The sequence below is a fragment of the Orcinus orca genome, chromosome 19, assembly GCF_937001465.1.
Source record: "Orcinus orca chromosome 19, mOrcOrc1.1, whole genome shotgun sequence".
In the NCBI taxonomy this organism is placed as follows: domain Eukaryota; kingdom Metazoa; phylum Chordata; class Mammalia; order Artiodactyla; family Delphinidae; genus Orcinus; species Orcinus orca.
In genome coordinates, this window is record NC_064577.1 from 18,330,639 (window position 1) to 18,353,569 (window position 22,931).

Genomic DNA, 22,931 nt, shown 5'->3' on the forward strand with positions numbered 1-22,931 from the left:
TTTGGAGGGATCCCTTTGAAAGAATAGTACTTGATTAGTTTTATATCAAAAATTAAATTTTTGAGTAGATTAGTCAAGAACAAAGGAAGAGAAAAGTTAAGATTACCAAATTATTTTGATCCCCGCCCCCCGCTGGCAGTTTCTACATGAGGAATAAAGTTTGGAGTGTTTTTCTGTTTTTTTTTCTTCGTTACACATAAACTGAAATTAAACCAGAATAAATTGAGGTTACATTTTTTTAGGAAAATTTGACTAAGTTGTTAGGAGGGCCATAACCTTTATGGTTACAGATTGCCTCCCCCCTCCCCCATACTTTATTTAACTGATAGGCTCTTTTCTTGACATTTTTGTTGTCATACACAGTTTAGCATCAGAGTAATCTGTTTTCGGCAGTTCATTTCCCTTGGCAACAGCACAGGGATTTGTATAATTTTGAAATGTTTTAAGTAGTAATCATCATGCCTTTGAACTCCTGTTCAAAGACATTTAACTTTGTATTACTTTTGATTAAGTTCTTTTAATTCAGTTTTGAATAACGATAACTTTTAAGTATTTGGAATGAAATCAAAACTTGTGCTTTCTAGGAGTTACAGCCTAAAATATACACAGTGTAAATATACCAGAAGTAGGGAGTGTGTAGTCCATTAACTGAGTGTGTGTGTGTTTGTGTGTGAGTGTGAGAGAATGGGAGGAGCGAAGGGGGAGGGCATCAACTGAGCAGGAGGGGAGGGTGGAGGAAGTTACTCCCTATTTACACAAAACCATTTTAATGAGTGAAGGGGGTATGTTAGTTTGAAATCTTTACTTGTCTTTTATTTATTATAAGTGATACATTATTTTACGGAAGTACAATATGGAAGTATATAAAGAAATTGAAGCACTACTTCCTAGATGTAACTTGCTAAGTGTTGTGTATTCGTTCAGGTTTTTTTTTTTTTTTCTGTGTGTATGTAATTTTCTGTATTATGGGACCATGATATGCTGTTCTTGTGTATACTGCTGTTCCATGTTGGTATTTTTAGAGCTACTTCTATCATTAACAGTTACATAGTATTCCACTTATAAAAAGAAAACACTATAATTTGTTTAATTAGTTTCCAGCCAGTACTGTTTTGTCAGAAAAACAAAGCTGTAGTGAATTATTTGTGTGTGTGTGTGTGTGTGTGTGTATGTGTATTTATTTTGTATATTTATGCAAGCAGCTCTGTAGCATAGATTTCTGAAGTAGTGTTGCAGATATATGAATAGTGTAGATCTGGATGGATATTGTCACAGTGTATGGGTATGCCCCAGACCCTGGCCAGTACTAGATATTGCACATAAAAGCATTTTGCCAATTTAAGAAGTGGAAAAAGGGACATCCCTGGTGGCACAGTGGTTAAGAATCTGCCTGCCAGTGCAGGGGACACGGGTTTGATCCCTGGACCAGGAAGATCCCACATGCTGGGGAGCAGCTAAGCCCCTGTGCCACAACTACTGAGCCTGTGCTCTGGAGCCCGTGAGCCCCAACTACTGAAGCCCGAGCGCCTAGAGCCCCATGCTCCGCAACAAGAGAAGTCACCGCAATGAGAAGACCGCGTACTGCAACGAAGAGTAGCCCCCGATCGCCGCAACTAGAGAAAGCCCACGCACAGCAACGAAGACCCAATACGGCCAAAAAATAAATTAATTAAAAAAAAAAGTGATTCTGACTGGCCTTTATCAGTCACTACTGACGCTGAACATTTTTTAATGAAGGGAGTTGTATTTCTTTTAGAAATTATCTACTTTTGTTCTTTGGTTATTTTTTGATGGGATTGGTGTTTTTCAGATTGATTTGAAGAGCTGTTTACATATTAGGGTATTCACTTTTTACGTATGTGCACATCCCCCTACCCCCCAGCTGTTCTTTTGTAGTATTATGTAGTCAGATATATCCAACTGGGACTGTGCTGGCTATGTGACCTTGGGCAGATTACTTAACCTCTCTAAGCCTTAATTTCCTTATTTGTAGAATGGAAATAGAGATAATGTAAATAACATTTAGCATAGTGGCTGGCACACGGTAAGTAAAAATTCTAAATGTTAGCTGTTTTCATTATTGGTCTATATATGGCTTCTGAGTTTCATGCTCTGCTTAGACCTTCCTTAGTCTAAAATTTAAAATATTCATCCATCTATTAAACTGAAAAAGCAAAGTGAGGAATATTAAGTATAGTATGCTACTGCTTGTTTTAAAGAGGAAACATAATGTGTACATATTCACTTTTATATCGGAATATTTCTGAAACAAAACCTAAGAAACTGGTATTCCTTGTTGCTTGCTGTAGGATGGAGAACTGAGAGGCACATGAGTGAGAGACTTGATTGTATACCTTGACTGTATTTTTTTTTATTTTTTTATTTTTTTGGCTGCGTTGGGTCTTTGTTGCTGTGTGCAGGCTTTCTCTAGCTTCTGAGATTGGGGGCTACTCTTCGTTGTGGTGTGCTGGCTTTTCATTGCGGTGGCTTCTCTTGTTGCGGAGCATGGGCTCTAGGCGCATGGGCTTCAGTAGTTGTGGCACACGGGTTCAGTAGTTGTGGCTCACAGGCTCAAGAGTGCAGGCTCAGTAGTTGTGGTGCATGGGCTTAGTTGCTCTGCCACATGTGGGATCTTCCTGGACCAGGGCTCGAAGCCGTGTCCCTTGCATTGGCAGGCGGATTCTTAACCACTGTGCCCCCAGGGAAGTCCCTTGATTGTATTTTTAAAACAAAGAAGTCTTTAGATTTTAATTTTTTATTTTATTATTTTTTTTTTTGCTTTGCCTTCCTTTCTTTTCCTTTTTTTAAACTTCTAATTTTTGGGGTCCATCTGGAATTTTTGGGGTCCATCTGGAATTTCTAGTATAGGACATGAGGTAGACATATATTTTGGGGGGATAGAGGTGTGTATGTTTTTTCCCCTGAAATAACCAGTTGTGTCAGCACCATTTGGTGAATAATCCAGCCTTTGCCCCAGTTACCAGATTTGCACCTTCTATCAGTTTACTAAATATGTTTGGAACTGTTTCTAATCTGTTATGTTTTCTTGATATATGTTATCATATTCTTTAAATTACTGTTGTATAATTTTGATACTAGTAGGGTTAGTCATCTGTTCATTACTCTTTTTTTTTTTTTTTTTCAGACTTTGGCAATTCTGGTCTATGTATTCTTCTGGATGAACTTTAGAATCATTCTGTGAGGTTCAAAAAGAAATCTTGCTGAGATTTTTATGGGGAATACTGAATAGTGATTGGCAATATTGAATTCATAGGTTAATTTTAGGAAAATTGACACCTTTGTGTACTTCCTATCCTTTTTTTCAAACAGACTTTTATGTTCTTCAGTAGATTTTCAAACTTCAAATAAGTTCTGCACATTTCTTGTTTCTTTTGTCCAACAAATATAGTAGGGAATCAAACAGGGAGTTTATATTCTAGTGGGGGAAGCCAGTTTAAGTAAAACAAATGAGTGCATTTCAGATTATGATTGATCTATAGAAGAACAAAAAGGGTAACTGGAGGGTGGCTGGGAAAGGCCCTTATGAGAAGATGGCATTTGAACTGAGACCTAATTTTGAGGAGTCCTTGGCCCCAAGGGTGAGCCAGGAAGAGCATTCCAGGCAGAGAGTAAAGGACAAAGGCCTGAGTCAAGGAAGGACCTGGCCCTGGGTGAGGGAGCTGGAAGGAAGCTCCTTGTGGCCTCCTGAGCAGTTGTGGGGGCGGGTGGGAGCCCCTGGGCCACAGTGAGGAGTTCAGCTTCTGTTTGAAGTGCGTGGCAGCTCCGGAGGAGTCTTGAGCAGAAGAGTGATGTGTTCTGATTTATGGTTTAAAAAACATTTGGCTTTTTGAGTGGAGAAAGTATTGAAGTGGGAAGTCCAATTAGGAGTTTCTTGCAGCAAGAGATGAGGATGGGGGTAGTCAAGATGGAGAAGCATGGGGGCGGGGCATGGAAGGAAGGCTAGGACTTGCTGTTGGAATTGGTGTGTTGAGAGCTAAGAACTCTTAGGTGCTGGGGAGGCCGTGTGTGCAAAGAAGAGATGGTCCCTGCCCTCAGAGGTCTCTGATGGTTTTGTTTATTATTATTATTATTGTATAGAATTCAGTACCTTTTAAGTCAGTTGCTTTTTTTCTACTTTATTTTGGTATATACCTTAGAAGTAGAGTATGTTCATTAGCCTTGTTTTTTTTGCTTCCTAATCTTTAGCAGTCTCTCTTAGCAGGTCAAAGGGGAGGCAGCAAAACATGATCTTTAAGATAGCTCTGAGCTAAAAAAATTACCTTGTAGAAGTTACTTAGCCTCTCCAGTGCCTTACTTAGGGGTAATAGTGGAACTAGTGTTCTAGGTGAGCTCGTGCACACCATGCTCTTAGTACACTGCTGGGGATGTAGCAAAGGCTCAATAAATGGTGACTTTTTGTTATTCTCCTTAGGTATTGTCATGTCTATTAATCCCAAGCATCCAAAGTTAAAATTTTTCTTTCTTTTTTTTTTTTTTTGGTGGTATGCGTGCCTCTCACTGTTGTGGCCTCTCCGTGTTGCGGAGCGCAGGCTCCGGACGCGCAGGCTCAGTGGCCATGGCTCACGGGCCCAGCCACTCCGCGGCATGTGAGATCTTCCCAGACCGGGGCACGAACCCATGTCCCCGGCATCAGCAGGTGGACTCTCAACCACTGCGCCACCAGGGAAGCCCAAAGTTAAAATTTTTCTGATCTCAATACCCTGTTCTTTGTGTTGATGGAGGAGAGGGTTGGTAAATAGTTGTCCTTTTTTTTTTTTTTTTTAAGTCTTTATTGAATTTGTTTCAATATTGCCTCTGTTTCATGCTTTGGTTTTTTGGCTGCGAGGCATGTGGGATCCGAGCTCCCCGACCAGGGATCAGACCCGCAACCCCCTGCACTGGAAGGCAAAGTCCCAACCACTGGACCGCCAGGGGGGTCCCAATAGTTGTCCATTTTCACTTTGAAATATATTCATTCTTATAGCTGGAGTGAATATTGCTCAATTTAGAGAATTAGGTTAGTACAGTGCCGCTGTGCCACAGGGTTCTCAGTCATCTGCCTGCTGCCGTCTGCCTGCTGCTGCTGTCTTTGGAAACTTCGCCTTTCTCACCTTAGGTAGGGATAGCGTAGTGTTGTTTTCACTCAAGAATTATTTATTGAATGTCTGTATTCTTAGATTAATGAAATGATTATGCCCATATTAATGTGTTCCTTTCATTGTCATACTTTATCGGGGGTAGGGTAGTCTAAAATGTTTTTTTCTTTAGCTCCCCTTTATCTGTCTTCTAAGTGAGATGTCATTATGTCAAAAGAGGCCACAAATAAAACACCTTGTTAATGACATTCCCCCAGAGTAACTCCTCCCCGCCCCGCAAAGGGAAGAATGCTTTAGATTATTTTACAGGAGAAATTCTGTTGCAGTTTAGCACCACTCTGATCTCATACAAATTACAGAGTTCACTTGGATGGTTCTAGCCTCTGTATCCTCTCCTGGAGGCTGGACCCCGAGATAGGCTCAGATGGCTCCAAACCTTCGCCAACCCAGAGACTCTTAGGTGGTTGGGATATCCCAGGGGGTGGTCCTTAGCCTCTCCCTGTCTCCTGGGCTTTTGGAGTTGGACTAGAGCTGAACTGCTTTGTGAGAATTAATGAGACCCGATTTGCCTCAGTTTAGTATCCAGTGTTTGGCACCTGCAGTGTCATAGAGGCCATTCTCGTATGCCATACTTTTGTATCGAAAAGTATTATTTGGTCATTTAAAAGAAAATTGAATTGTGTCCTTTTCCTGCTTTGGTGAAATGTGGATTTCACCTCTGTTGTGACCCTTGGTGGAGTCATTCTTGGTCATCTAAAGAGGCGTCTGTAGTCCTTCCACAGCGAAGTATATTTTTAGCTTTTTCCAAGACAGCTTAGGCCACCTTGAAAACCTATCCAAGTACATTTTGATTATGCAGAGATTGTAGGCCAAAAGCCAGGAGTTCCTGGGGAGAAAGGATTTGTTTTTTTTGTTTTATTGGTGTTTTTTTTTTTAGGATTGCATTTGAAATATTGTTTTGCAAGATAAGTTTCCTGTTGAGTAAATTTGTGTGTGAGTATGTGTGTCTTTATTATGTTAATATGGGAAGATTCAAAGAGAAATTTAAATAGACTGACTTCATTTTACTGTATTTTATTACCTGTTTGCAAAACGTTGGAGGCTAGTTCTGAGTTTATCTCCAAAATTCTGATAAAATGTGTGCTCGTCACTTATAACAATGACATCTGGTTTTAGTATATTATTTTCATCCTAGAATACAATTATATATGTTTATGATATGAGGTTGTTGCACATAAAATCTTGACCAGGTTTCTTAAACATTTCACAGAATTTTTATAGTCCATGAGTCAAGCATGTAACTGTGAGTTAATGAGTTTTGGAGCTATGAACTGAACTTAAAATTGGAAACTGCCATTTAAGGTTTTCCCTTCCCCTTCAGCCTCCACTTTAAACCGATTCTTTTACTTCAGTTGTTTTCAAACTGTCAAGTGTTCTGTTGGAGGTGTCTTGGTGAGCCAGAACTGGAGTGAGGGTCCGAGGCAGGACGGGAATGGGGAGGGGGCTGAAAAGACAGATTTAGGTTCCGCGTTCTCCCTGAATCAGAGTATTTCTTCTTTGTGTATTTTATACATTTGGCTTCCATGTAAGATGTTTGAGGAAAGAAAGAGAGCTGGTTAAACAAGGGTCTGAACTGTTGTGTTGTGTCTTGTGGGTAAGTTTTTTTTTTTTTTTTTTTTTTTTTTTTGCGGTACGCGGGCCTCTCACTGCTGTGGCCTCTCCCGTTGCAGAGCACAGGCTCCGGACGCGCAGACTCAGCGGCCATGGCTCACGGGCCCAGCCGCTCCGCGGCATGTGGGATCTTCCCGGACCGGGGCATGAACCCGCGTCCTCTGCATCAGCAGGCGGACTCTCAACCACTGCGCCACCAGGGAAGCCCTAATCTCTAGTTTTGCTGATGTTTTGTTACCACCTGTGGTGGGCTGATAGTAACTAACTTTAATTTATTTTTAAGATGATTCAAATTAAACTTCACTAAAATCACATGAGAAAACTGGGACGTCATGAAGGATTGGTTATGATAAAAGGGAAACACGGACAAATCATTTGACTTATATTTGAATGACATTGAATGTATGTGTTGAAATCAGGACTATCATTGCTGAAAATGAAAATAAAACAACACTGTACTCTATAGATCTCTCATCATGTAGGCCACTGATGGAAAAAAATTTGGATGACCTTGAGCTAAGATCTTTCCTTTTGCCTCTCCATTCCATTTATAGCTTTATTTACTTAGGATGTCTGAATTGGGAGGAGAGCTCAGAGACAGATCACCTAAGCATTTCTTAGGGGTGCAGATCAGAATTACTTGGACAATGTATAAAATATTTGTGAACATTCATACAGTGAAATACAATACAGCAATAGAAAGAATGAAGAAGCTCTTTATGGAGTCATGAAAACGATTGTCAAGATCTATTAAGATGTTAAGTAATAAAAGCAAGATATAGAACAGTATATTATCTACTCTGCTCCCATTTATGTAGGGGGCAAAGTGTGTGTGTGTGTGTGTGTGTGTGTGTGTGTGTGTGTGTGTGTGTGTGTGTGTGTGTGTGTGTGTGTGTGTGTAGGCTGTTTCTAAAGGATACTCCAGAAACTAGTAACTTTGGTTGCCTTTTGGGAGGAGAACTGAGTAGAAGCTGGGGACAGGGTGAGAAGGAGATTTTTCCCTCTGTATTCTGGGGTACTTTGAGAAACTCTTAAACCTTACGTATAATATCTATTTCCAGAAACAAAAACAAACAAAGCCTCCCCCCCCCCCCCCCCCCCGCACACACACACACACGTTGACTTTTCCCCTTCCACTAGCAGGTGCAGGTGTGTAGGAAGGGAGTGCTGCCCAGGTGGTTTTTTTGTTTGTTTTGTTTTAATTAGTAGGAAGGAATGGTTTATTTTTATTCATTTATTTATTTTTAAAATTTATTTTATTTATTTATTTTTGGCTGTGTTGGGTCTCTGTTGCTTTGCGCAGGCTTTCTCTAGTTGCGGTGAGTGGTGGCTTCTCGTTGTGGAGCATCTGTCTAGGCGTGCGGGCTTCAGTAGTTGTGGCTCTTGGGCTCTAGAGTGCAGGCTCAGTAGTTGTGGCACACGGGCTTAGTTGCTCCGCGACATGTGGGATCTTCCTGGACCAGGGCTCGAACCTGTGTCCCCTGCCTTGGCAGGCGGATTCTTAACCACTGCCCCACCAGGGAAGCCCCTTGGTGGTTTTGATGGGTGGTCTCACCGCACATCTCAGCCCCTCAGAGTAGCTCACTACCTGCTGAGAAAGCTGCACAGCATCACAGAGAACACTAGCTTCTCCCATTTTTGCCGCTGACAACTTTGTGACATAGAGAAATGATTGAATTTCTCTGTGCTTCAGATTCCTGGTCTGTGAAAGCGCTGTTAGTTGGGCCTTGTGGGGGAGCAGGCAGGAAGCAGTCCGGGAGGCGTTGGCCCTCTTCTCACTCCTTCCCTGGCTGCTGCTGGGACAGCAGGAACAGTGCAGTGAGTAGTAGTAAGGATGGTAACATTTAAAAAGTTGTTTTCTCTTAAGTTTTCTTTTAAGGTTAGATTGAATGGCAGTTCTCTAGAAAATTTTATTTTCTAAGCCTAGCTGGGTAGGAATTTGGATCAAGTTGGTGCACTGAATTTTGCTCTTCCCAAATCCCTTAAGATGATGAAAAAGAAAAAAGAAAACTTAAGCCGTGTGTCAATAATATATAGTATTGTTTTCTGTATTTCGAACATACGTATCATTCTACAAGTTGTTTTCACCAAGCTTTACTTTTTTTGAGGTTTATATGTATTGAAACATAGCTGTAGTTTATTCATTGTAACTGCTGTATAGTATTTTATCATATGAATATGGAATTTAAGCTGTCTTCAAATTTGCCTATTGCACTGCTGCAATAAATATCCTTTTGTATGTACATGCGAGTTTCTCTAGGGTATATCCTGAAATTGCTGGGTTGTAATAAGAATGATTCGCATTTCAGATCGGTGTGGAAAGGCAGACATGTTTAGTAAGAGTTTTGTTTGGATAATTAACTATCAAGTAGTAAAGAAAATACATCTAGACCCCTACCCTACCATTCTTTAGAAAAAAAATTTAGATGATTAAGGAGCTAAATGTATTAAAAAACTTTAAGAAGTGTAAAAGGGGAAAGTAGAAGAATATTTGAAAATTTTGGGGTAGAGGAGGTCTTCAGAAAGACAAAACAAGTTATGAATGCTGAAAGAAAATATTTGTAACATAAGGTCACACACCAGCAGAACCCCATGCAGTCTCCCCCACCCAGTCTCAGGCCTGGCCTCAGTCACCCTCTCCCTCACTCCCCCTCAGCATCCTTGCTTTGCCTTAGGGCTTCTCTAGTTTCTCTCCATGGAATGCTCTTGTCTTTTCAAGGCTTTGGCTCAAAAGTCATCTTAGAATATAATTTATTACCCAAACTGGGACCATTTTGAGAAGGAAATGGAGCATAGTTAATAACTGCACTGGGATAGTAGTTGTAAATTGGGTCTGTTTCAGGAAATTGGGGCATACGGTCATCCTAGCTGAGATTGGCTTTCTACCTGCCAGACGTGTCTCCCTTTCCCTTCTCCCATCCTGTTTTATTTATAGCACTTTATCATAGTATTTTGTGGTCACTTATTGTCTACCTCACCTCAAGATAAGATGCCAATCGTGGTCTCATTCTATGCCAGCATTTAGAGCTGTTGACACACAGTATATACTGTTCAGTAGATGTTAACTGAATACGTACATGATATTTCTGCCTTTGGCCTTGAAGTCTTGTGAAGATGTGATAGACACATGAAAAATAGAGAAGTAGTGGTATATACAAATCATACTTATATAAAACAAAATGTTCTCATTTATAAGAACTTTTTTTTGTGGCATGTTCTAAGTAAAATTTTTCATTAGCTAAATTTCTTAAAAAACAATTTTCTAAGCTTGTGTATTGGATATTTAGGACAGTTCCTTGAGAAACATCCTCAGGCATTCATTTTTGGATATATCTGTATTGAATAACCAAATGAATTCCTCGATGTGGATTTGCTGTGGTAGAGGATATGCATATTTTCAAGGCTGATGCTGTATAAATTGCCATTCTTCTTTAGAAAGCAATTTGTACCCATTTTACATACACACCAGTAATGTGTGCAACAGTACCTTTTTCTCTAAACCCTCACCAGACACTAAGCATTATTTTTTAATATTTTGCCAGTTTCTTTGTTTTACTTTTCTGTCATTATTGAAGTTGACTTCATTAATTTTATTTCCTTTGTTAATCTCATATTTCTGTCATGTCTTATATTTCTGTTGCGATCATTTTTTCTTATTGACTTGTAAGATACATATGTATATGTATATCAGAATTTTGCTGTTGTGCTTTTTCTGGTTTGCGGTTTGCCATTTTAGGGTGTCTTTGTTTTACAGAAAAATTTTTTCTCTGTCAAAGATAACAATCTTGTTGTTTGTGCTTTTGGGGGTTGTGCTTAGGAGGGTGTCCTCTGTCCCTTGTTTGTATATGTGTTTCTGTTAGGTTTCTTGAAAGTCCTGCAAACGTTACCTGGTCTTTTGAAGGACCCCAGATTGGAAATCACTTTGGGAATATCAGTGTCCTTAATTTTCTTGCCTTATCCTAAGCGTCAAGGAACAAATTAAAGGGACAAAAAGCTTTCTGGAGAGAGATTTAGGACAGAAACCTACGACTGGATGCAGTAACTCTCTAATACTGTATTTCAGCAAAAAGATGTCTTTGCTTATAAGATACTGTTATTTACCTCTAAGATTAAAGGAAAAGTACTACTCATGAAACCATAAAATGCTAGTGATTGTGGGATGGATATTGACTTCAGAGTTTTTAAGGTATGAACATGTGGGTATTAGAATTCGTGAACTATGGAATATGTCAACTTGGACTGCAGCACAGTTGTTTTTATTTATTTTTTAATAAATTTATCTATTCATTTAACTTTTGTCTGCATTGGGTCTTTGCTGCTGCACGCGGGCTTTCTCTAGTTGCAGTGAGTGGGGGCTACTCTTTGTTGCGGGGCGCAGTCTTCTCATTGTGGTGGCTTCTCTTGTTGCAGAGCACAGGCTCTAGGCATGTGGGCTTCAGTAGTTGTGGCACACGGGCTTCAGTAGTTGTGGCTCGCAGGCTCTAGAGCGCAGGCTCAGTAGTTGCGGTGCACGGGCTTAGTTGCTCCGTGGCATGTGGGATCTTCCCGGACCAGGGCTCGAACCCGTGTCTCCTGCATTGGCAGGCGGATTCTTAACTACTGCGCCACCAGGGAAGCCCCAGCACAGTTGTTTTTAAATCTTGTGGTTGCATTGTATAGTTTTTTTGCTTGTTTGATTTTGACTAGGTAATTTTTTAAAAAAAGCTTTATTGAAGTATAATTTATGTACCTTAAAATTCATCCATTTACATTGTACAATTCAGTGGTTTTTAATATATTAGAGATATGTGCAGATACCACTACAGTCAATTTTAGAACATTTTCATCACCTCAAAAAGAAACCCCAATACAATTATTCAGCCTTAAAAAGGAAGGGAATTTTGATACATGCTAACACATGGATAAACCTTGAAGATTTCTGCTAAGTGAAATAAACCAGTCACAAAAGGACTGGTGACTCATATGATTCCACTTATATGAGGTCCTTAGAGCAGTCAAGTCCATAGAGACAGAAAGTAGAATGGTGGTTCCAGAGGCTGGGGGAGGGGATGGAGAGTTAGTGTTTACTGGGTGTAGAGGTTCTTGTGGGGAAGATGAAAATGCTCTGAAGATGGACGGCGTGATAGTTGCACAACAATGTAAATGTACATAATGCTACAGAAATGTACACTTAAAAATGGCTAAAATGGTGAATTTTATGTTATGTGTATTTTACGACAGTGAACAACAAAAGAAACTGCATACACTTTAGCCATCACCTACTATTCCTCCACCCCACCCCACCATCCCTAAGTGCCCACTAATCTACTTTCTGTCGCTATGGATTTGGCTGTTCTGGACTTTCATATGAAAGGAATCATCAGTCACTATGATTGGCTTCTTTTACTTAGCATATGTTTCAGAGTTTGTCTAAGCTGTAGTGTGTATCAGTGCTTTGTTCTTTTTTGTGGCAGAATAATATTCCCTTGTATGAATATACCTGATTTTATCTATCTGTTCCTCCGTTGATGGACGTGACATTTGGATTGTTCAACGTTTGTATAGTTATTTTGGGACTTAACTTGAGATCTCATGATTCTAAGACGTAAAAACCTACTCCACCTGTATTAAGCAAAGAGGACTTACTGTGAGACTATGTAGGCCGTTTAACAGGTATCCAAGGAGAAAGAAAGAAATACAGCACCTTCTCTGGGGGCTGATTCAAGGAGTGTGAGCCTAGGCAGTTCCCAGTGTGTCTCGGAGGGCCTTTGAGGTCTCTGGGCTCCACTTCTCTCTGCTCCTGTTCTGGTCTGTGTCTGGACTGGCGTCCTCTGCTCCCCTGTAACTTCTCTGGCACATGCTCTGGCTCACCTTGACTCCTACTCTGGCCAGTTCGCAATAGCTAATGTTCTCAATTCAGATTCCTGGAGGGGGATCTGATTGGTACAACCCGGGTCCAATAGAGTAGTTCACTTGACATAAACATCATGTCAAAGCCACACCTTAACAGGGCCAGAGTTTCTAGGAGTGCAGGGTAGAAGGAGTGCAGAGACCTGGTGTGACCTGCCTCTGTAGGGCACTCATGCTAGTCAATCTGAAGATGGCCTGATTCTCTAGGCCAGTGGTCATCAAACTTTCTGGCCTCAAGACTCCTTTTATACTCTTAAAAATTATTTGGGACTCCAAAGAGCTTTTGCTTATGTGGGTTATATGTGTTGATATTTACCATATTAGATACTAAGATGGGGAAATTTAAAAGATATTTATTTAAAAATAATATAAACCCAAATCTTAACGTAAATAACATTTTAATAAGTATTTTCCAAAATATAACAAAAAATTTGATGAGAAGAGTGGTATTGTTTTACATTTTGGCAGACCTCTTCTGTATCTGAAAAGAAGGTAGCTTGTTTCTCATTTCTGCTTCAATCTTGCAATACGTTTTTTTTTATATATATAAATTTATTTTATTTATTTATTTTTGGCTGCTTTGGTTCTTCGTTGCTGTGCGCGGCTTTCTGTAGTTGCGGCGAGCAGGGGCCACTCTTCGGTGCGGTGCGTGGGCTTCTCATTGCGGTGGTTTCTATTGTTGAGGAGCACGGGCTTTAGGTGTGCGCGCTCAGTAGTTGTGGCTCGCGGCTCAGTAGTTGTGGCTCTCGGGCTCTAGAGCGCAGGCTTAGTAGTTGTGGTTTGTGGGCTTAGTTGCTCCACGGCATGTGGGATCTTCCCGGGCCAGGGTTCGAACTTGTGTCCCCTGTATTGGCAGGCGGATTCTTAACCACTGTGCCACCAGGGGAAGCCCCAGTATGTTGTTTTGATGGACGTTTATGAAGAAAAGCTAACCTCAGGTAGACATGTATTTAGAAAAGGGAGGGGGTATTTTAATAGCCTTTTAACATAATTGTGGATATTCTTTGATATCACACCCAAACCAGACAAATGGTAAATTTTTAAAGGTTAGTTACTGTGTAGAATCTGAAACCATATTAGTAAACCTTTCATATTCTGTCACATTAAACATTTATTGGTTTGTCTTGCGCCTATTTATTTAACTGTGGTAAAATGTTTTGTACTTTAAATAAATATTTATGCCTTATTTTGTAATTCTGTATTGGTCATTTGGAAAATACTGATTCATTGAGTTATGCAGATCTTCAAATTTCATTATGTAATATCAGACTTGTTAATACCACCACCAATCTTGCCAGAAAAATCTTTAAATGTGGGGAAGCCGTCAGGCTCATGGTGACAGATGGAAGTTTTTCCAAAATCCTCATTTTCAAAAAAAATTTGGCAGTTGTTTTTCTTGAAGTGATAGACTCACTTTGTTCTTCCTTGAAAGCTTTTCTATCCCTAATGCCTTCTTAGGCTGTCATTTTGGGGCAGAATTATTTAATAAAGACAATATTTCCTCTGCACAAATGCTTACCTTATAAATACTCTTGAATCCTTTTAACAGTTGACTTTTTCACAACCCCCAAATTTACAGCCATAGATTTTTGTTTTTGTAATATGTAATATTTGCGTTTCAGATATTTACTGAAAGAAGGATGTTTACTGAGCAGTTGCTATGTGCTGGCTCCTGAGCTAAGATTTTATGTGTGTTCACTTTGTGTAGGTACTGGTATTATTTGTGATATGTTAAAGAAACTTTTTTAAGTATAGAGAAAAAGACCCATTGATGTTTTTAAAGCCCCAGTAACTTCTATTATATTAAGTAAGTAAGAGAGAAAGCTTTTACTGATAATAGTGGTTTTGTTTATGTAGCTATAGTTGTGTTATTGGAAGCACACCTGGTGCTTTAGTACTTATCAATTCTTTTCTTTCCCCATCCTGTTTAGGTGATTTCCTAGAAGCATGATTGTTTGTTGCACTTGATCTCACAACCTGGTGAGGACTTCTTTACTGATAATGTCAAGTTCAGGTTATCCTCCCAACCAAGGAGCATTCAGCACAGAGCAAAGTCGTTATCCTCCCCACTCTGTTCAGTACACCTTTCCCAGCACCCGTCACCAGCAGGTAAGGAACAGCTATTATGCAAGTTGCATACGTATTTTGTGTTTTTCTTTACTCTTCCCATTTAATACATTTGTTGGTCAGAAACCAAATACAATTATATATATATAAAATTGTTATATATATTTTTTAATGGCAAGAACCATTCTCAAAGGTGGGGGACCAAAGGTTAGGGATTAATTATATTTATCTTCTTATTGTGACTTTATGCCAGATTTCAGGAGGTGAACATGTCTCTGCTTCTGATTGTAGGAGTTGTTGATGGATAGAGAAGAATCAATTGCCTAGAGTTTCTAAGTTAAGACCTCTGTTTATGCGCCAAGTTCTGGTTGAGTATTAAGCTGGCCGGATGACTTGGCCTCTCTTGAGTGAGGGCCAGGTCCTGTGCTAAGGTTTTCTGTATGTGTGTTTACTCTGTGTAGCTACTGGTATTATTTGTGATATATTAAAGAACCTCTGCCTTGAGAGATTTGATGGTAGGAAGATGAGTTTGCATGTTTGTTTTACCTTGTGAAAAATAAAATAGGTGAAATTTTCAGCTTAGAGTGTGCCAGGGACGGGGGTGTAAGAGGTTTGAAGAAAAGAGAAGGGAAGGGATGAAATGGTCATTTTGGAGAACAAGAAAGCACACTTACCAGCAAATATAGTTGAGTACTACTGGGTACTACCGAGGACTCCTTTAAAGCATGGTCATGATTACAAAGTGAGAAGGGACATCCTTACCTTGTTTCTGTTTAGGGGAACATTCAGTCTTTCACTATTAAGTATAATATTAGTCGCATTTTTTTGTAGATGTCCTTTTTTGGTTGAAGAAGTCACTTTCTACGGCTAGATTGAGGATTCTTACATGGTTAGGTGCTGAGTTTTGGTTGTGTGTCCTTCCTGCCCCAGTGCTATTCATCTGATTACTGATTTCCTAGGTTATTGTTGCTGCTGCTTTCTTTTTTTTTTAATCGACTTTGGGATTTACTTTATAATAAAATTGTATTATATGTGTACATTTTGACAAGATTCATACAACCATAAAACCACCACCAAAATGAAGAAAGAAAAAAATGTCTATCACCACAGAAAGTTCCCTTGTGCCCTGTCCAGGTCAGGCCTCCTCCCCCACTTCCCACAAACCTCAACTCCCAGGAAACTGTGGTCTGCTTTCTGTCATAACAGATTACCTTTGTCTTGAGTTTCACATGAACTCTTTTGTCAATGGCTTCTTTTCTGTCCCATAATACTTTTGAGGTTTATCCATGTTCTCGCGCATCTTGGTAATTAATTTCTTTTTATTGCTGGGTATGGATATACCATAATTTGTTTATCCAGTCACTTATTCCAGTTTTTGGTTATTACAAATAAAATTGTTTAGGAGATATGTATCTATGTATTAGCTGTATCTACTAGATTACATAAAGAAGCTTTGCCGCCTTTTCTTATGGTATTCTTGGGAGATACGTTTTTAATCTTATCAAGTCCATTTTATTTTTGTCTTTAATATTTCTTGCTTTTTGTGTCATATTTGAGAATTTTTTTGCCAAACTCAAGGTCACTAAGGTTTTCTTCTATGTTTTCTTCTTAGAGGCTTTAAAACTTTGGGTTGTTACATTTAAGTTTGTGATCTATTTTGAATTACATTTTGTTTATGGTGTGAAGTAAGGGTTGAAGCCATTGTTTTGCATGTGGGTATTCAGTTCTAGAAATCATTTGTTGAAAAGATTATCCTTTCCTCACTGAATTGCTTTGGCATTTTCGTTGAAAATCAGTTGATCATATATATGTGGGTATATTTCTGTTCTCTCTACACTGATATGTTTTGTCTTTCTTTATCTCACAAATGTGATTTTTCTGTGTAAACAAACATTTAATCTTTTAATAAAGCACTGCACACTGTCTTGATTATTAGAGCTTTATAATACCCTGAAGCTAAGTAGTGTGATTCTTTCCTGAATTGTTGTTTTGGATATTCTAGCACCTTCGCATTTTAGAATCAACTTGTCAGTGTCTACAAAAAAGCTTGCTGGGATTTTGATTTAGACTGTATTGAATCTAGAGATTAATTTGGGAGAGAATTGACAACTTTGAATGTTCCTGTCCATGAACATGGTATATCTCTCCATTTATGCAGGTCTGCATTAATTTTTCATAGTAATGTTTGGTAGTTTTCAGTGTACAGGTCATGTACATCTGTTGTCACATTTATTCTTAAATATGTAATATTTTTAACGTGATTGTTACTGGTACTTATTTTTGAATTTCAGTTTTCAGTTCATTGCTGCTATGTATATTTATCTTCTATCCTGCAAACTTATTTGCTACTTCTACTTGCTTTTTTATGGATTTCATAGGATTTTCTGTGTAGGTGATCCTGTAACCTGAGAATAAAGACAGCTTTTGCTTCTCCCTTTCCAAACTAGATGTCTGTTCTCTTTCTTCCTTATTGCACTGGCTAAAATACCTAGTACTGTGTTGAATAGAAGGGGTGAGAGGGAACATCCTTGCCTGGTTTCTGATCTTAAGAGGAAAGCATTCAGCCTTTCACCATTAGGAAGGTTATTAGCTTGGGAAGTGTTTCCTCCCCCTGTATTTTCTTAAAGAGTCATTGTAGGATTGGTATTGTTTTCTTCCTTAGATATTTGATAGAATCTAAGCCATTTGGGCCTAGAATTTTCTTTGTGGGAAGAATTTAACTGATAAATTATTAACTCAATTTCTTTAACAGTTATAATTCAGATTCTTTACTTTTTCTTGAGTCAGTTTGGGTATTTTGTTGTTCAAGATACTAAATTTATTGCTGTGATTTATCATACTATTTCCTTATTGTTTCAGTGTCTTTTAGATCTGTTGTGATGTCATTCCTTGTGTTAATAAGTGGTTTTTTTCCCTTTTTTTCTTTATTAGTCTAGTTAGAGGTTTATCAGTTTAATAGATTCTTTTCCTTGAAGAACTAGCTTTAGTTTCATCCATTTTTTGCTTTTTTTTTGTATTTTACTGATTTCTGTCCATATTATTTTCTCCCTTCTATTATATAATTGCCCACATATATGTGATTTCTGACTCCTTTCACTTCTTTGTATATATTCAGGTTTCCTTTTGCTACATTTTCTTCCTGCCTGAAGAGCATCGTTTATTTCTCTTAGTGCAGGTGTTTTGGCAGTGAACTTGCACAGCTTTTATTTACCTGAAAAAGTTTACTTCAACTTGAGTTTTGAAGAATGCTTTCACTGGATATAGAATTCTAGGTTGACAGTTATTTTCTTTCAGCATTTTAAGAGATGTAATTCGTTGAACTCTGACGTGTTTGGTTTCTGACCAGAAGTCTTTGCTCATCCTTATCTTTGTTTATTTAAATATATCTTTTCCCCCCTCTGGTTACTTTTAAGATTTCTCTCTTTATCAGTGTTTTTCAGCAATTGATTTTGATGTGCCTCTGCTGTGCTTTTTGAATGTATGTGTTACTGACTTTAGCATTCACTGAGCTTCCTGCCTCTGTGTATTCGTCATTTTCATAAAGTTTGGGCAGTATTCAGCCATTATTTCTTCAGGTATATTTTCTGTCTCCTCTACTCTAGTTTCCTTCTGAGACACCAGTTACTCCTATATTATTTTATCCTACAGGTTACTGGACCTCTGGTCTCCCCCCGCGCCCCCGCCACCGTTTTTGTACCCATTTGCTTTATTTTGCTATGGTTTTCATGTTCACTGATCTTTTCTTCTGCAGTTTCCAACCTACTGTTAATTTCATCCTGTGAAATTATCATTGCAGGCATTGGATTTTTAATTTTTGATTAGAATATGAACATTGCTGGATTTTGCTGTATTCCTTTAAAGAAGGTTGGATTCCTTTTGGTAGGCAGTGAAGTTACTTTTGAGCTTTATTTTTAAACACTCTTAAGGCAAGTTTAGAATAGTCTTTATTCTAGGTCTAATTTATCCTCCAATTCTGAACTTGCCACTTCTGGGCTATCTACTGAATATCTCGTGTATCCAGTGAGATTTCTTATCTCTGGCTGGAGGAAATTTGAATGAGGTCTGGCCTTGTGTGAGCTCTGGGAATTGTTTGTTTTATCATTCCTTCTAACAGTTCTTTCTTCAGAAGTTGTTCTTAGTTCAGCCTTTAAAGACTGGGCTATGCTCTCCCTATGCATTACAGATTGGAATTCAGCCAAACACTTAAGGGAACACAAATTCATATTTCAGGAAATATTTCTCTGTGTAACTCCCTCCTCTCTGGAAGTCTCCAGAAATTCTATCTGCTTTCCCAAACTAGTATGGTTGCTTCTTCAATGAATAAGATTCTGGGGCACTGTTTGGATGCAATTTGGAAATCACCTCCAGGCAGAAAGCCTGGATTATGCTAGGACTCCCCCATTTGTGTCACTTTTCTCAGAGGTCAAGTCCTGTGCAGCCTATTGTCCAATGTCTGAAAGGAATTCCTACACTTTGTCCAGTTTTTTTTTTGCTGTTTACTGTGGGAATGTAGTTTGGACAGTGTTACTTGCTCATAGCTGGAAGCAGAAGTGTACTATTTTTTTTTTATTTCGCTCCTTACTCTTCATTTGTCTTGCTGGGTGCATCCTTTAGGAATTCTTTCAGAGACACTGTCACTGGTGAATTTTCTGAGTTCCGGAATTCTGAAAAGTCTGTAGTCCTAAAACTTGAACGATGATTTGGTTACTGAATTTGTAGGTTCAAATTTGTTTTCCTCTGAACTTGGAATATGTATTTGTGTTTCGTTCTGTTCAGTGTTGCTGATGAGAAGTCTGCTTTTATTATGATCCTTCTTACTTTGTAGGAAACCAATTTTTTATTATGACTAGTAGTAGAGTTTTCTCTTCATCTTTTGTTTTCTAAGATTTTGACACGTCCAGTGTGGATTAATCTTTTAAATCTGCTCAACTTTTCTCTTAGGCCGTTTTAAATCTGAGGTCTATGTCTTTTTTAACTTCTGAGAAATGCTATTCTATTATTCACAGAATATTGCCTCTCACCTGTGGATATTGAATGTTGGAACCTTTTACTGTAGCTGCCATTTCTAACTTCTGTAATTTCTGTATCTTTGTGCTGTACTGTGTTATGAGAGAATTCCTCAGTCCTGTCTTTGCTTGCATTTGCCCTTCACCTCTGTCTGTTCTACTATTGTTTAATTTCAGTGATCAACTTTTTACTTTCTTTAATTGTTATTTGGTTCTTTTTGAGGATATTTTAAATACTTTTGTGTCCTTTTTCACTTTCACTTAATCTTGTCTCTATTTCTGTGGATGTAAATTCTTTATTTTTTGAGTTTTGACATACTTTTTTTAAAAAATGATTTTGTCTTAAGTGTTTTTTCTTATTTATGTTTTCAACTTTGTACCTGATATATTTTCATAGACTGTGTATGAGATAATCTTTTTACTGTTATTTGCTTCTAATGAAAGGTTCTGGACCGCCTGTCCTACTCCATGTTTCAGTCTGGCCAGCTCTACTTTATCTGTTTATGATTTTCTAACTTTTGTTGATATATAATTCATATAACATAAAATTCACCATTTTTAAGTGTATAATATAGTGGTTTTTCATATATTCACTATGCTGGGCTACCATTACCATTATTTAATTCTAGAACTTTTCCATCACCCAAAATGGAACCCCATACATAATAGTAGTCAGCCGCAATTCCTGTCTTCCCTCCGTTCCCGACAACAACTAATCTACCTTCTGTCTCTTGATTTGCATCTTGTAGACATTTCATGTAAATGGAATCATATGTGGCTTCTGAATCTTTTTTTTTAACTTAGCATTATGTTTTCTAGGTTCAACTGTTTTGTAGCATGTATTAGTACTTCATTTTTTTAAATGGCTGAATACTATTCCATTGTACAGATATATCATGCTGTTTATCTATGTATGAGTCGGTGGACATTTGGATTCTGTCTTCTTTTTAGCTATTGTGAATAATGCTGCTTTGACAATTTGTGTACAAATTTTTGTGTGTGGACATATGCTTTTAGTTAGTTTGTCTATATACCTAGGAGTGGAATTCCTGGGTTATTTGGTAATTATGTGTTTATCTGTTTGTGATTGTTAATATCTTTTCAAAAGAAGCTTTGACCTTTTCAACAAAAAGTCAACAAAAGAAAAGTAGAAAAACAAACATAAAACACCCACCTAGAATGATGGAAAAACTATTACTCTTAACTAGCAGGTTGATTCTCTGGACTTCTGTTTCTTAATTTGTAAATACACGTGGATTTAACTAGATGGCTTCTGTGTCCCTTCCAGCTTACCCATTTTAAATTTAAGATAGGAATGCTTTTTAGGATTTCATATTGAACACAAGGGTTTGAGACCTTATTATGTGAATAATATAGATTAGGAGTTATTGTGATATGTTATTAGAAGAATAAATCAAATATAGGTTGAGACTTCCCTGGTGGTGCAGTGGTTAAGAATCTGCCTGCCAATGCAGGGGACATGGGTTTGAGCCCTGGCCTGGGGTGATTGCACATGCTGCGTAGCAACTAAGCCCATGTGCCACAACTACTGAAGCCTGCGAGGCTAGAGCCTGTGCTCTGCGACAAGAGAAGCCACTGCAATGAGAAGCCTGCGCACCACAATGAAGAGTAGCCCCCACTTGCCACAACTAGAGAAAGCCTGCACGCAGCAACAAAGACCCAATGCAGCCAAAAATAAATAAAATAAATAATTTTTTTTTTTTTTTAAAAAAGAATCTGCCTGCCACTGCAGGGGACACGGGTTCGAGCCCTGGTCTGGGAAAATCCTACATGCTGCAGAGCAGCTAAGCCTGTACTCCACAACTACTGAGCCTGCACTCTAGAGCCCGCGAGCCACAACTGCTGAGCCCGTGTGCTGCAACTAGTGAAGCCCCCATGAGCCTAGAGCCCGTGCTCTGCAACAAGAGAAGCCCCTGCAATGAGAAGCCCCTGCACTGCAACCAAGAGTAGCCCCCGCTCGCCACAAATAGAGAAAGCCCACGTGCAGCAATGAGGACCCAATGCCCCATAAATAAATAAGGTTGAACAGGAAATCTCATTTTGAATTCTTTTGAATGATATATAGTTAATGTTGATTGTTTTAGGTTATGGGAAAGAGTTAAATCAGTGAAGGATTGAAATCATTGCTGCTTCTTTCCATACTTAGTGGACCATAACTGCCTTTGTTCATTTGTCCTGGGTTTGGTTTCATGATGCTTTTCACTTCTTGGTTAATAATTAGTTTCTGATTATTTTACCACTAGGAGTTTGCAGTCCCTGATTATCGTTCTTCTCATCTCGAAGCCAGTCAGGCCTCACAGCTCTTGCAGCAGCAGCAGCAGCAGCAGCTTCGCAGACGACCTTCCCTGCTTTCAGAGTTTCACCCAGGTTCTGACAGGTAACAGGCTTTCTTTTATGTTTCCAGCCAGGACTGAACTTGTGTCATTTATTTTATTACTTTAATTTTGTTATATTTATCTTGTAATCTTATTAACCAAGCTGTCATTACAGTTTATATTTTGAGCTCTTTTATATTTGTTGACCTTTTGGAGTAGTTGTCATAATAGTTAACAAACTCTTAAAAACTTGTTTCCAGAGTTCGGAGTTAATGCTGTGTAGTGGGCAGTCAGGTTGACCTAGGTTTGAATCCTGGTCAGCTGTTGTGGACTTTGTAGCATTGTGTAAACAGGTGTTCTCAGTTCAGGCTGCGTATTAGGACCACCTGGGGAGGTTTAAAAGCTTGATTCCCAAGTCCCATCCCAGAATAATTAAATGAGTCTCTGGGATTGGGCCCAGGTCATTCTCATTTGCAGACAGGGTTGCCAGTCAGTGATTTAGACTTCTCAGACCTTAGTTTTCTACCTGTAAAAATGAGGATAATAATGGCATTGTCTGCAAAGGATAAGTATTTGGTCGGGTAATGTTGGCCCCGTCCATGGCAGGTACTCATTTTCTCCAGGGTCCTTACCATTTCTGCGGTCTTTTACTCCATTCTCACTCTTATTCGAAAGGATTTTGAAGTTTTGTTTTAGCAGTTTTGTAAAGAAACTGATTTACTATTTTAAAAATATGATTACTCTTTGGGTTTTAAGATGATAAAAGGTTTGAAATTATTCGGCCATGTTTAAAATCATTGTAAAATGCATTTCTTGGTGAAGGTTGTGGAGAGAATTCAGATCACTCTCCTCTACTATCTAGCAAA

The 22,931-nt window shown here is 38.7% G+C and overlaps 1 protein-coding gene across 13 annotated transcripts in view; it reads left to right on the forward strand.

Moving 5' to 3' along the window:
* The window catches only part of NCOR1 (nuclear receptor corepressor 1), a 143,254-nt gene that overhangs the window by 6,924 nt on the left and 113,399 nt on the right, over window positions 1-22,931 (forward strand). For all 13 annotated transcript variants that reach the window (XM_033422796.2, XM_033422799.1, XM_033422795.1 and 10 more), the window contains exons 2-3: window positions 14,588-14,765; window positions 21,994-22,127. In XM_033422796.2, coding sequence (XP_033278687.1) covers window positions 14,658-14,765; window positions 21,994-22,127 — 242 coding nt within the window. In that variant the 5' untranslated portion in view covers window positions 14,588-14,657. The remainder of the gene's footprint in view (window positions 1-14,587; window positions 14,766-21,993; window positions 22,128-22,931) is intronic.